At 41.1% G+C, this 15,522-nt stretch overlaps 1 protein-coding gene across 19 annotated transcripts in view; it reads right to left on the bottom strand.

The window, feature by feature from the left end:
* LOC135487134 (uncharacterized) overlaps window positions 1–15,522 on the bottom strand; it is a 155,322-nt gene that overhangs the window by 105,906 nt on the left and 33,894 nt on the right. For 16 of the 19 annotated variants that reach the window (XM_064770538.1, XM_064770542.1, XM_064770540.1 and 13 more), the window contains exons 1-7: window positions 8,122–9,971; window positions 4,549–4,715; window positions 3,860–3,975; window positions 3,494–3,600; window positions 3,046–3,165; window positions 446–669; window positions 147–240 (exon numbers count right to left, since the gene is read on the bottom strand). In XM_064770538.1, coding sequence (XP_064626608.1) covers window positions 147–240; window positions 446–669; window positions 3,046–3,165; window positions 3,494–3,600; window positions 3,860–3,975; window positions 4,549–4,715; window positions 8,122–9,306 — 2,013 coding nt within the window. In that variant the 5' untranslated portion in view covers window positions 9,307–9,971. Of the gene's footprint in view, window positions 1–146; window positions 241–445; window positions 670–3,045; window positions 3,166–3,493; window positions 3,601–3,859; window positions 3,976–4,548; window positions 4,716–8,121; window positions 9,972–15,522 lie in introns of those variants that run through there. The other 3 variants (XM_064770550.1, XM_064770552.1, XM_064770533.1) reach the window with 2 other exon arrangements.

Genomic DNA, 15,522 nt, shown 5'->3' with positions numbered 1-15,522 from the left:
TAGGTGTTTTTTCAAAGAAAGTATCACTCTAATTTTTCTCTTTGGAAGGTGCTTTATGAGCAATACTGAAATCTTTCCAGTGGACACACCCCTGCTCTCAATTCTCGAATGCCCATCTACACCGGTCATTCTCGGTTTGGACGTACCTCCGTGAGTTTCCGTTCTATATCACCGAGTCGATCCTCACTACCCTTGGCATCACGTATCAGCTTCTCAGCCAGTCGTTGTAACCTTTCCAACCTGTAATAAACACAAAGGAAAGACGTTTACATTTACATGTAGATAGCAACGGTTTAATTGCTTGGAACCTAACGGCCAATTTGGTTAGCCATCTATAGACCAATATTCTCCTTCTGTATTACACTCAGAAATGTGACTCATGGCGCCTTTGAGGGTCAAATAGTCCCAACTATTTGGACGATATCAACCAAATTCTTAAACTCACCTTGTTATTTCAGCTTGGATGGCCATTTCTTTTTCTTGTTGAGCTAAAGTGAATCTATCCCACAGTCTGCCTATGTTATCTAAGTGGAGCGACGTCTCTAAAAAGTCACTGTTTTCAGCACCTAGCGACTCCAGCCCGTTAAAAAGATCCTTAATTTTGCGCATTTGCTGAAGTCGTGGCGGGACTTCTTCCACTCTATATCTATTGAAATCTTTAAGGTATCTCTGAAAAGACGGAAAAGAAAGAGTAAGGAAGATAGAGAGATCAGATGTTTTAAAGTCGAAGCTAAATTTGGCCAGGATGTGCCTGGTGTTCCAACTAGCTTTTACTCCAGACTCAACAACAAATGTCGAAAGTTTCCAATTCAGAAGCAAAATTCCCATGAGATTCCAAAACAATGCCGGATCAATTCATGAAACTGTGCATCAAAATTGATCAGCTTGTGAAGTGGGCTTGAAATATCAAGTGAGGGGCTATTGAAGTATTGATTAGCTATTGTAACTAGTCATCACATTCTTCAACTACAACATCCAAAGGGTTGACATTAACACAGTCTGGTAAGAATTTGAGCCTTAGTATTACAAATAATGAATTTTGATGCAAAGTAATATATGTTCCTGCATTCAATTCTTATGCATTTTCACTAGATTTCAGCAGTAAACACAATAAACAGTCACCCGCCAATTCAAAATAAGCAAATTCGCCAACGTTTTACAAACTTTTCACGATTTACCCTCTAACAAATAGACATTAGGCAGGTACGTAGCCAACAGTGTAAAATTCTAATCAGCAATATTGCAGCAATGTCAACTAATCTGGCAGCACAACAATGTTAACATGTTATGCCCATCAGGAACTTAATACTCGTTGCCACAGCAACAGACCAGATAAACACAACACATGAAAAATATCCTGATACTATTTTTGTGATAAGCCAGGAGAACCATTAGCACAAATTTTCTTTTGGCAAACTATTTCCTTTTTACAACTGTTAATGCATCCATTTCTTCGGTCATAGTGTGAAAAATTGGAACAAATTTATAATCTCTCCGAGACTATGCACTTTCCATTTAATGACTACATTTCCTGGCCAGGGCCTCTCACTGCGTGGGAGATTATCTTAAAAGTGAACTGGTCCAGCTCACCTGGGACAGCTCATCGCCATGCGCAGTCATGCTTCGTGTGGGACTGGTTGTTAGTTTAAACCCCACCTTTATTAGTTTTCCTATCATTTCTTTATTGATTCATCCAGCACACTAGATGAGTAGTGGTACTGTAGCAGCAATTCATGACAAATGCGGCTACAGTGATTTATAGTTAACCCCTACAGGAAATCTCTGATAATAAATGAGCAGTATCATTTGAAAAGGAAGTTATTTTCACTTTGGTCACTTTCAGCGGTTTTGCTCTAAACTACGCTAGAGATAGGGACCCCTTTAATCTTTATTTGATTTTGAAGGCAATTCCAGAGAAATATCGCACTCAGTCATTGTTGAGACAGCCCCCATTCAAATTAAGGTGTTAGTGTCAACATCAGCATATGTAATTGCATCAAGTCAGTTTCACCGTTTATGATATCTGGATCTCCATACTCCAGAACTGAACAACCTATTGTACCACCTCCTCCTAGACATCTGAAACATCCTCCTGAAATATTTGCTGACCCTTTTGACCTACCTTCCTAACTATGTGAATACTTCCACACAGAAAATATGGCAATGTCAACCAAAACTCTCATGTTTTTGAATAATCATAATTTCACAATATCGTAAATTTCTAGGCCTACAAAGGATAATACACTGTGGTACATTGAGTGAACGCATGAAAAATCAATAGCTGATTCAGACAGCTTATGTTGCATTATTAGTCAGGCCCTGGGTATATTGAAATGGGAGGTGGTACAACAGATGGTGTGTACATTGCTCTGTACATTTGATGTGTAAAAATGGGCGGCAGTAACTTTAGCCCAGAACTTTGTCATCGATTTAAGATCAGAAGCTGCTGGCCATATTAATCACGAAAAAATTCATGTGGCAAATTCTACTTAAGTCCCAATTGAACATGAATTCACACTGTAGGCCATACTAAGTGCAAATACCAGTAATTCTCTCTGAGCCATTTTTAAATATGAAGGATACATGAGCAGATATCAAACTTTTCATCGATATGTCAATATATTCTCATACCTCTCTCCATAACTGAAGGCTGAGCTCATTAGCGGTCTCGAAACTACAATGTACCCAGCCAGCCAGGATTTAGGATCAAATCCAAAACTGACACTGATCATTCAAAATATTCATTGCCAACTTGAAAATAAAGATCATCGTTACCGCTCGCCATAATTGTGGTAGGAATCAATCAATCATTATCAATTTCTGCAGTATTCAAATTGAACAATAGATAAACACCACTGATCTAAATATACATCTCAAATAATCGAAACATCTGCAGATTATACTGAACACGCAAAGTTCTGCGACAGGTGTGAAAATACAATCAATCGACAAGCCTTTTTTGTTAAAAATGCACAAGGTTAAAAATTCACAACTCGATCGCAACGCCCCTGGAGCTGAGGTTGTTTCCACCAGCGCATCACTTACTCTAAGTTCCACTAACGTCTGAGGAAAGTTTCTATTTAACATGATGGCTGTAGCATCTTTGATCCAGTTGAGTAAAGACGAGGCAAGATCACGATATTCATCCAGCTTCAGTTGTCTCTCCTGAAAGAAGAAATTCACATATCAAACTGAAAGATAATAAGGTACTTGGAGAGAATTACCTGAGATAACATTTTTTGCCAATGGCGGAGTTCAAGAAAACTTATATTACTTATTATAACTTACAGTACATCATCTGACTATTTGTAGAAATCCTGCACAATTCAAGACATAGTGCAAAGTTGAGGGAGATGAGGTATATCTGGTATTAACTGCGCCATATCTGGTAACAAGAGGTCCAAGGGTCAAGCGCTCAGCTGATTAGTGGAGAGGGGTAGACCAGTCCCTTTTTTTAATACTCCGGCCCAGTAACCCCAACTCCATCACTTACGTTGTCCCTGACTGACTGTTCCACGCTGGGGACAACTGGGAACACATCATACAGGGAGGACACATACGTCAAGAGAGACCGTTCATCTGGTTCGGGAACATCAACATCTGAAGAAACAGAGACAGCATGTTAAAATACAGCACTTTTCAGCAAAAATGTTTGTAACTTTTCAACATCTGCTTGAAAAGAGCGAGCATGAGTTAATTTTTATACCGATGGATCAAAATTCAAGCAGGTACTCTTGTAACAAAATGACCCTGCTTTTGGCTACTTCACGACATCTGTATAACATTATTATAGTACACTGGTCCAAGCGGAACTCTATTATGAAGGCTACAGAAGTCATCATTATCATTATAAATGTACCTTCAGGATCTAAGAGTTTCGTGACTCCCAGTTCGTTTTCTGCAATGTCAAATGCCATGTCGAGGTTTTCACGAGGCGTCTGTGCCCGTACTGCTCGGAGGTCAACGAGGTCTGGCCTGGAAGGAGGATGACAGGATTACAAGGCAATCAGGGAGACATAAGCTAAGAGACAAGAGGGCAAAGGACCACACGCTCGGCTGATAGTAGCGCCATATAAGCCAATTCAACCTCTGATGGAAGATTTGACAGATGCACCCCAGACCTAAAGGGTTAATGCAACGACACACATTCAAAACTATTAAGCGGTTTGAATATTCATTCACATACATCATCCAAGTTAAGTCCCACCTGGCCCAAAAAAATTCAAATCCTCAACAACTGGTTTGTATGATAGGCCTACACTAATAGTTCCGAGGATACTGACTTCTGAATGTTTATGTATTTTCTATTCATCAGCAATGTCATGTCGATTTGCCTTGTTAGAGAATAGATCATCATCATTTCTCACAATATTTCTTGTGCAAGCATAGTCTTAATAGTTTAATTGCCTATATTTTGTCTTAATGAAGCTTATTTCCTCATAACCATTAGGATGAGGAGGATATTGTCCACACCAAAGCAGTCCTTGCCACTTGTCTATTTATTTAGTCATATACATGTACATGTAATTGATTTACCAAACATCTCACCTGTGTCTGTGTATAATGGAAAGGAATGCTCTGCCGTCTCTCCAACTACGAGAGAAATCTTTGATTTTGAGATTTGGGTAGCCTTCGACCGTCCTCCTGCTCCAGAGCAAGAGGGCTTCCTTGGCTGTGGTGGGATCTGCTTGTCCTGGCACCACCACATCAGAGATCTATATCGACAAAAGAGAGAGGAAATAAACTTGAGCCGTGATAAAAAGTAGGATTTGGGGTCAAACATTGTGGGAGGAGCATCATTCGAGGTAGTTTTCCTTCCACTCCAAGTCAAGCCGAGGGGATATCGTTGAATGAAAAGGTAGGCAGGGCATATGAAGGCACTGAGGGGCATCCACTCTACTGGCCGTTTTGCCTCCTTTCCTCTCTTATGCCTGCAGCAACATTTCTCATTGATCTTGTCACCTCATTCACATCCAAGATCTAAAAAAAACTGAGAAAACTAATTAGAATTAGAATGTACTCATGAATAGTGTGGATCACTAATTGTAGAAGATAAATATTAATCATCTTCTTGACCTTCATTTGTTTTCTTAATGACTCATCGTCTGGAGGAATCAAATCTTGACACAAAAATAACATTGATCGACTCATCTATGATATGAATATTCTGTAAAGAGTTGATAAGACTGAATTAAAGCGCAGTTGGTAAATTGGAATTCTAATTGAAGTGAGAGTCAATGCTGCATCCCCCCCCCCCCCTGAGCAAATTTAAGGAGCGCCAGTTCCCAAACTGACCCCGACAGTTTTGAATGAAAAGTTAGCGCATTACACTTCCTATGTCCCTATAACACGTCGGCAGTCATGGTCTCTTTAGAACCATATACCATCATACGTCAGCATTCAATAGGCCAGGCACTTTTTCCAGGGGGACATTTTCTACTACTACACCATCACACAATATTTCAAGTAAAATAACAATGGTATGGCCAAACAATACATGTGGTTACTGAGCCTTGACTGCTGCCTGAAATTAATCCACCATTGTTCTAACTTTATAATGCTAGCAAGCCTGTCAACAGCAGGCAGTCCTCCATGGCCTAGTGGTAGAGTAGGTGAGAAAAACTGGGGGTCAGAGCTGGACCAACCTCAGGGTAGACCAGCTGGGGTACAGAAAGGAGGAAAACTTTTTCTCATCCTTTTTTTCATCAAATTTTTTTTGATGGATAGCAAGATGTATAAATACATCTCGCTATCTGTAGAAAAGTATTGTTTCTCAAGATTCAGGGAATCCTTCAAATATCATACTAAAAAGTTCAGACTAAATTTCGAGTTCGACTTGGTCAAGTATGTTACCTTTTTGTCCAATTGATCTAAAATACTTCACATCAAGGACAGAAGGGGACCAAGACATCAAATGAGATCCATTACAGGTCATCACCTATAAAGTCATTGAGCATTGAAATCATCTTAAGAATTGCCAAAATTAACCCATGCTAAGTCCAAGTCATCACCTTTAAAGTCATTGAGCATTGAAATCATCTTAAGAATTGTCTAAATTAATCCATGCTAAGTCCAAGTCATCACCTACACAGGTACACCACAAAAGACTTCTGAATTATTGGTGACATTCATGGCCTCTAAAGAACCACATACCATCATCCATCAGCATACAATAATATAGCCAGGCACTTTTTCCAGGGGGACATTTTCTACTACTACACCATCACACACTATTTCAAGTAAAATAACAATGGTATGGCCGAACAATACATGTGGTTACTGAGCCTCGACTGCTGCCTGAAATTAATCCACCATTGTTCTAACTTTATAATGCTAGCAAGCCTACCAACAGTAAGCAGTCCCCCATGGCCTAGTGGTAGAGTAGGTGACAAAAACTGGGGGTCATAGCTAGATCACCCCTAGGGTAGACCAGCTGGGGTACAGAAAGAATGTAGAGACACCTTTTCCAAATTTTTTTCACAATCGAAATTTTTTTTTATGGATAGCAAGATGTATAAATACATCTCGCTATCCAGGAAATTACATTCTTATTGTGTCAAAGAATCTTAAGAAGTCTGCAGAGAACTATTGGATTGCATGTAATCTCAGACTTTTTTCCAAAACTCAGCAGATGGTATTTTTAAGGTGTAAATGTACATGTACTCCCCATCAATTTACAAGCTAAATCAATCGCAAAGAGGCCAAATGCAATAACAAAATAGTTCATACATTTCAAATGGGACTTGACTATCTATTACATGATCTAATAAATATACTTCACATCAAGGACAGAAGGCGACCCAGACATCAAATGCGCATTTGAGAGTTCCAATAGGTCATCATCCACAAGTCATTGAACATTGAAATCAACTGAAAGAATTCTAAATTAACCCATGCCAAGTCCAAGTCATCACCAACTGCCCCTCCCCCCCAACTACTTTCCAGTAAATTGGACATGGCAGTGAAATAGATTGGCATCACTTCATCAAAGTCCAGCCCTACACACATGATATTTTCACTTTCGAAGGTCACAACCGATTAACTATAGCATTCTGATTACTTTCACACCACAAATTATGAATGACTACTGGTAATTGATATCTTTTTCAAGATTTCCTCAATTCAAGTTTGGTCGAGGCAATCACTTGAAAGCCTCAAGTGTTACCAAGAGTAAAGCACTCAAGTACAACTCAAATCTAGTGGTCTCCAGTGGATCTTGTATATGCACAGTCTTTTCTGTTCTGAGACCAGGACTGTTGACCCCAGAGTAAAAATTAAGTTTTTTCTCGGTTACTTCAAGCTCAAGATTCTAGGTGCATTTTATCACTAGACATCCTCACCTTTAACAGTACTGGTAGTGATTCAGAAATTTATCTGGTTTTAGTTTCAGCCAAGGGCAATTGTGACTAATTATCAAACCTGCCAATAGTTTACACCACAGATTGAGAATTCTCCAGAGTTGAAATGATTCTGTTTGAAGTTGAAATCTACAACAGATTAGAAACTTCAACCTTTTTATGGCATTGATCACTCTGCTCGCCGCTGCATCTGGAACACTTGGATTTGCTGCTGAACATGCAAGGTTTCTTTTGAACAGAACAGTATCATAAGGAAAATCAACCATGTTGAGAAAGTCATTTGTAGATTTGCACGAAGAATTGGTCAACACAGCAAAATGGCACAAGACTTTATAATCTGTGAAAATAGCAGTAGTCTAACAGAAAACATTGCTTTGCTTGTTTTTGCCGGATCCATTAACAAAACATTGACAGCACAACAAGTCATATTTTAGTACACTACATGTAACTGTTCTTGCAATAATTGTTGAACTTCGAGACTTGTTTGTATTTGCCTGCAAATGCCTAGGGTCAACTCTCCCAACTGTTTTAATTCCACCCAATGTACCATAAAACATGGGAAGTTTATATATACGCTGAGCATTCACACTTCATAAATTTTCACTTCTCGTTATCAACGTCCATGTAGGAAACTCATAAATAAAATAAATATGCAATAAATATGTAGATTATTACATACGAGGCCTGCTGTTTAGCACCACTTTCATATGCAGTATATCAAAGGAAAAAGTTAACAATTTGGCTTTTAGTATTTTGGTATTACCTGGGTATCAGTTGAAGTCGAAGACGTCAAACTTGGCTCGGCTATTTCATCATAATCCGGATCCTCTGGTAATTTCCTCTCAAATGCTGGGCGACATTTCTGATCTATAACTGGAACAGGCCTCAACGGATCCATAACCAGAAATGGCTTATCCCCAAAAGCCGAGTCGAGCATTTGGTCAGAAATCTCAAAAGGCTTCTCCGCGTTCCGATTCCTCACTTCCTCGACGCAAAAAGATTCCTCTAGAGAAGTATCGACTAACCGTTCATACACTGGGAAAGATGTATCTAAAGATGACAAATCTATCCCATCGAACAAGAAGGGCCTATCCTGCGGTGATATATTGACTTCTTTACTGTTGAGAGAAAAACCTTTCATTTCCATAGGTGCATGGAGACTATTAGCTGGAACAGATCCCTTCATGGATTCCGCCACCCCTTGCTCATGTAGTGGAAAATGCCTCTCCTGGTATGATGGCCGGGCGTCTCGTTTCTGTACCAAACCACTGTCCACCTTCCCATCAAAACTATCATTGCCATACTGGGCAAACGTAGGTAGATTGCTAATGGATGGACTAGAGGTGTCATGGAGACTGGCTTGGTCGGATGCAGCAATACGGTGCAGATATTCCAAACTCTCTGCCACAAGTTTGTCAGAGAGAATATCCTCGACAGATCTTTCGTCAAGGAGATGCGAGTTGCTTCCATCACGTTCCACATCTTTCTGAAAATTTGCATTTTCCGCTGTGGCGTACTGTTGGGATGGAAAATGCCTTTCACGAATCTGGCGTTCGTCAACTGGAGTCTTAACCAGGAAGCTCCTGCCTGAGGAGGAGTCTTGAATGGGCGTCACACTTTCTGTCACGGCCCTTCCATTACCAACAGTTCGGGGCTTACCCTTTGAGATTTCGTGCTTTTTTGGATCCTTTTCATCCACATCTGTACCTGGTCCCTCGTGACCGTCATCACCAGGTATCACCTCTCCAAAGCCTTTACCATGTTTGCTGGTGAACTCCAAAAAAGCCCTCTTCTCAGGAATGGCAGTCTTACGAATCAGTTGAGCATCTTCGTCCTCCTCTGGTGCAGATTTGTCCCCTGGTTCGCCGTAGTAAGAGGAGTGGGGACGTTTGGACTTTGAATGCTTGGACTTGATGCCACATCCACAAAGATTCTTCAGTTTCGGCATTTTGATTCTTGAGTCAGTGCTCAAATAGTGTTCATAAACAAAGAAACGTCTTTATAACTTAAAGCTCTTACAAATAATCTATTCTACTTCTCCACGTTTCTAAAATTTATGACGGAAATGTTACCTGAATTTTATCCTACACGTAGGTGATGGAAATAGTCATATCCTCAAAGGAAAGTGTAAACTGACATAATATCCAAGTTAGTGGAATCAAAAAGAAGACACTTCATTATCCATTGAAATGGTACAGTCACCTGAAAATGAGTATATCCTGTAAGATTAACATTATCCCTTCACTGAATGGTAGCCCTATCCAGATATATATTTGATGGACTGAATGATAACTTCACCCCAAAAAACGGTCACTGCATGCCTGCAGATAGGACACTCACATAGAAGTGGCCTATTCAAAATCAGACCCTTATTTTAAACCACCGAATCCGTCACCGAATCAATATTTTCAAATTGTATCATCAAAGTCTCCAGAGAATACAAAGCCTATAGTTCAAGAGATCAACGAAAGTACATGGCAGTGTATATACTTAAGGTGAAATGCCAAACATTGGTAAACAAGAGCAGTACAATGTGTGTCAAGGCCTGTTAATCCCCTAGACCTAGGTAGAGCAAGGTAACAGAGAGACCATCTGGTTGGTTGCAATCCTGGGCAGTGCACCGAAGCATCTGTCAGTATAAAGGTACTGTCATCCAGTGATGTACAAGTCTTGTGCCGAACACTGACTCAGCGCTGCCATGTGCAAACTCATGCTAATAAAGTCAATGAGTTCTTCATACAGGTATTGCAATCTAAATATTGGATCTGTGGTAAGATATCTATGTCACAACATATAGTCCTGATATCACTGGATACATATGTATCAACGTTTAAAAGAGCAAACATTGAAGAAAATCTTCAGATCCACTTGGAACTATATAGTAAGTGCCATGATATATCCTTTGTAGAAATGACTGAGTACAATCAAAACTTTGGAGAAGAATTCCTGGGGAACCAGGCAAGAAATGGTAATATTCACATTGCTATAACAACACTTATAATCCCATTAGTCAAAGCAAGGAAAGTTCAACACAAAAATCCAAATCAAAGCATCCTCGATCACTTAAATGCCATAGAAACCTGCATTACAATAATGTCATTAGTCAAAGACTCGCCTCAGCCATCCCCAGGGGTGTCCCTTGTGGGAAAAGGGTCTAGGCAAGGACAATACTTGGGGTATCAAGAGGCCGGAAAGAAACCAGGGAGGGCCCAGCTGACCTCAATGCTTCGTTAAGCCACAACAAGGCAGAAAGGACAATCCGGCATTTTAAGTAATAATCCATGGTAAAAACAGCAGAAAATTGCCAGGGATATAATCATTATATGCCAATGTGTGCATAAAAAGGTGCACGTGAATATTCAAGAGACCAAAGACACCATCAGGCTGCACTAAAATGTGTCATAAACTTTTCCAACAAACCAAAACAACAACATACAGGGTATATCTTAAAACCTGGCCCACAGAATCCAAGTAGGTTTGACTTCGGGATTTCGGGAGATCGGTTCCTGAAGGATCCCAATAAACGCTTGATTCAAATTGGTCTTCAGATAGATAATCTAGACTTGCACATGTGCCTTGCTTCCCAAAACAATCAACCTGGATTTGTAGTAACTGTTTTGTCTATATTTTTTGAATAAATCAACTTTATGTCAAAAAAACATTGGAAAAGCAACGATTTTAATCACAACTTTGCACCTGTCACAACTCAAATTGACATGGACTGTGCAAATAATAAGCCTAGGAATCGTTTTCCTCCCAGGGTTGCAGTTTCCTTTGAACATGTGGTCGGCCTAGTGTAAATATCAATCATGAATCCACCCAGTAGAGATAATACATGTACAATATCAATATGATGATTGTTCTGCATGCTGCAAAAGGGAGCAGCACTTCGCATATCGCTGTCCTTCTTAGTCAACTCGAAATTGTTACTTCAAAAGAGATCAAAAGCACTGAACTATCATGAACAAGAAAGAGTATTCAGGTTATGAAGGCCACTGAAAAAGAACGCATTTCTTCTTATTTCCCCTTACCCCCTCCCAAAAGGCCCAAACCACCTTAGAGGCAATTCGTACAGATCTTTTGAGCTCAGCTGCATGAGACAACAACCTCCTTACATGAGGTTTGGTGCCACGAAGAAGCAGACTTATCATAACTAGCATTGTGAAGAGGAACCTACCCTGTGTGATGACAAATCAGGATTCTGGAACTCCTTTGGCCATGTTGGTTGTATTGGTTGTTGTGTTGGTACCTCGCTGGAGGTTTGAACCTGCGTTGATATGGAGGAATCTGCGCTCTCGGTTGTAATATCATCACGCAAGAATAGCGTTGGCGAGGTCAATGAGGTCCCTTCTTGAATCCTAGCATATTGTGTTATAACAGGTTCACCGGTCTGGTGAAGCTGCATAGCTGTAGAGCTGTCTATTCTCTCAGTTCTAACATCTTGACTCCGGGATAGTTTTGGTGAGGTCGATGAGGTTCCTTCTTGTATACCAGCATATTGTGTTATAACAGGCGCACTGGTCTTATGAAGCTGCACGGATGTGGAGGCCTCTACCTTCTCAGATGACACATCATCACTCCGGGATAGCTTTGGTGAAGTGAGTGGGGTTCCTTCTTGTATCCTTGCATATTGCGTTATAACAGGTTCACTGGTCTTGTGAAGCTGCATTGATGAGGAAGCATCTGCCTCTTTAGATGACATATCATCATTCCGGAATAGTTTTGGTGAGGTCAATGAGGTCTCTTCTTGTATCCTAGCATCGTGCGTTATAACAGGTTCACAAGTTTTGTGAAGCTGCATGATTGTGGTGGCATCTACCTTCTCAGATGACACATCATCATTCTGGGATACATGTAGCTCTGATGAGGTCAAAGACATCCCCTCTTGGGATATATCATGACTCTGCTTGATCAACTTTGGTTGCTTCAATGAATTCCTTTCCAGCAAACGTTTCTCCAGTGGCTGTCCACCCTCTATCTGGCCACTGGACAGGTGAGACGGCATGGATGAGGAGTGTATCCTCTCAGTCGCCTCATCATGATCCCGAAACTCCTCCGGCCATTTTACTGAGCTCCTTTCCTGTATCCTTTCATATAGATGCTTCCACGCCTCTACCTGCTCACTGGACATCTGAGAATGCATGGGGATAGAGTCTACAATCTCGGTCGAGTCATCATGTTCCAGAAACTCCTTTGGCCACTTTACTGAGCTCTTTTCCAGTATCCTTTCATACAGTGGCTTCAGCGGCTCTTTCTTCCCATTGAACTTGCGAGGCGGAGTAGATGAGGTCCCAACCCTTTCCGATGCAACATAAGGATTCTGCTGGAACACTGTTGGCTGTGTTGTAGAGCTCCTTTCATAATGCGTCTTGGCAGGTTTTACCCTCTTGTTGGACCTGTGAGGCAGCGCTGATGCAGAGTCCACCCTCTCAGTTGCCACATCGTGATCCTGAAACTGCTTTGGCCATTCTGTTGAGCTCTTTTCCTGCACCCTTTCATACAGTGTCTTCACAGGCTCTACCGGCTCACTGGTCTCCTGAGGCTGCATGGCAAAGGCAGAGTCTAAAATGTCGGAGTAGACATCAGGATGCTCAGTCACCTTTGGCCTCTTTTCATGTGTCCTTTCATACAGTGTCTCAACATGCTCACCAGATTTGTAAGGCTGCTTCAGTGAGGAAGAAATCCTGCTTGAAGACTCATATGAACTCCGCACAGTTTTTGACCATGTTGTGATAGTTCTCTCATTATACATTTGCTGAAGAGGCCCAATGCGTTCGCTGGACTTGTGAGGTTGCTTGTACGAGGACTCCACTCTGTCCGAGGATGTGTCAGAACTATGGGAAACCCTGAGTCGTGTTGGTGGAGTGCTCTCACTTGATTGAAATGTAGCAAGGCCCTCCATACCATCACTTGACTCCTCTGGCAGCACTGAGGACACATTGGCCCGATCTGATGATGAATCAAAACTCGAAACTACCTTTTGCAAAATTGGTTCAGACTTTCCATGCTGTGGTGTAACTGCTTCTATGTCAGTAGTGGACTCGAGATGATGAATGGATAACATTGTTTCTAAACTTTCAGACGATGCATGAGAACCCGACCATGCCCCAGGTGTCTCATATGATGGCGTAACCCATTCCATTCCGTCTGTGCCCTTAAGATGCTCCAAGGTGAAGGGTTCTTCCACATCAGATGTCGCATATAGTTTAGGGGTAATCTTAGTCGGTACTGGTTCAGTTGTTGGATACAGAGTCATGAGAGGTTCAACCTGTCCACTGGCCTCATATGGGTGCTTTAACAAAACCGCTTCTTCTCTCTCTGATGACGGATACGGACTAGGGGCGACTTTTGTCCACTCTGGTTCAGACCTAAACAGTGTCGTGAGAGCGTCAATCTGCTTTCCACTGGACCTATGACGCAGCAAGGAGGCTTCTTCTCTTTCTGATGATGCGTACGGACTCGGAGTGATCTTGGTCAATGCTGGTTTGGACGTTTCAAACACTGTCACAACAGGGTCTAACTGTTCGTCTGACTTGCACAGTGGCAAGGCATCTACCCTATCTTCTGATCCATTAGGAAATACCTGTGGCCATGTTAAATGAGTCTTCTCATATGGTGGTGTATTTTGCTCCACCCCATCCATTGGCTGGTGAGACCGCATAGATAAGGAATCATCTCCCATGTCTGATGGTGCACGCTGACTTTGTGACCCGACTGGCCATGTTGGAGGTGGCCGTTCATATGGTGGTGTCTGTGGCTTTTTTCCATCCTTAAACTTTTGAGGTTTCTTCGCCACCCCACACAAAAACTTCTTCAACTTGAGCTTCGGCATTATATAATCCAATCAGATGTTAATCCAAGAAGTAGAACTTCCAACATAGTGTTGGAATATCCGAGAACATTGCTGACCTAAATGAACAACACAAGGAGACGGGTCTTTAGTTTATAGGTCACGAACTGAATAGATAGTTACCATTTCAACCATCAACATATTTGAAATTGGTGCATAATCAGATAAGACTTGAAATGTGTGTTACATATCTCTGAAAGTGATTACACAAAAACAAGATTCTGTCATATCATGACTTGCAACATATGACGCAGTCATGAAGGCCATCTCAATAGTTGCAGAAAGTATCAATGTTTGCCAGGATCATTCCCACGATTTCTCATCCATACATCAATGAGCGTCAAATCAAATAAGGGAGCCATCATAGTTTTTTTTTGTGCGACCAGTACATGCAACTGTAAGTGGATATCTTAGTTGTTGAGGGAGATCAATCTGGTCATGTTCCGATGAGGTGAGGGTCATATCTGCAGTATCTTGAAATAGAGATTATTCTTGGATGAGATGTCGATCCATTCCAAGAACTTGTCATTTGACAAGTGTCAAACTATCAAGGTCATCCTTTCAGGGAATGCTGATAAGGCTGTCAAGTTCTGGTGCCCACAAAAACTTGTGTGTGTTAAACACCCTTTGCCATGTGTGCATGCAGTATCACGATCGCCTACAAATGTAAGTCCCTCGGTGCCACATCAAAAACATTACGTCAATCAATTTACATAGTTGTGACATTATGATATTTGAATAAGCTGATTAACAGATTGATGAACTGAAAACTAGCTGAATGAGAACTTCTTTACTGAACTAGTCCTCCAGAAGAACCTCTCTAATAAGGACGCCATTGAAAAATGCTGTCTATGATGGAGAGGTCTCCCGAGTACAGAGGTCATATTGAATAGAATCAATGTTAGCTTCTCTGCCATTTGATACCAGTAGACCAGCCTGTCCTCAAGTGCTGTCACAAGGTTTAGACTAGAGGAGATAAGCCCACTATAGTTACTGCCTTAGGAAACTTGAAACCATAATTTTATGAGATGCTGGTACCTGGCTACTGGTTCCGAATAGGTTTATGCAAGCTTACGGTTATTATAATCCAGTCAGCACAATAGAAGATACTTTCTGCCGTTGCACCCCGCAGAGTCTGGGGAAGCATCTGCAAAACTCCCATTATCAATTCAGTCCCTGACAATGGGAGGAGTCATGCACACATGATAAAACAGTTTCCTTTGCATTTCACATAGGTTTTCAGCTGTTATGTATTGTTCATGCGGCCAACAAGCGTTCATTATCATATGCCTTTATAATGACATGAGACGTTGC

Source organism: Lineus longissimus, chromosome 4, assembly GCF_910592395.1.
Source record: "Lineus longissimus chromosome 4, tnLinLong1.2, whole genome shotgun sequence".
NCBI lineage: Eukaryota > Metazoa > Nemertea > Pilidiophora > Heteronemertea > Lineidae > Lineus > Lineus longissimus.
This window is presented reverse-complemented; position numbering and strand designations above follow the sequence as displayed.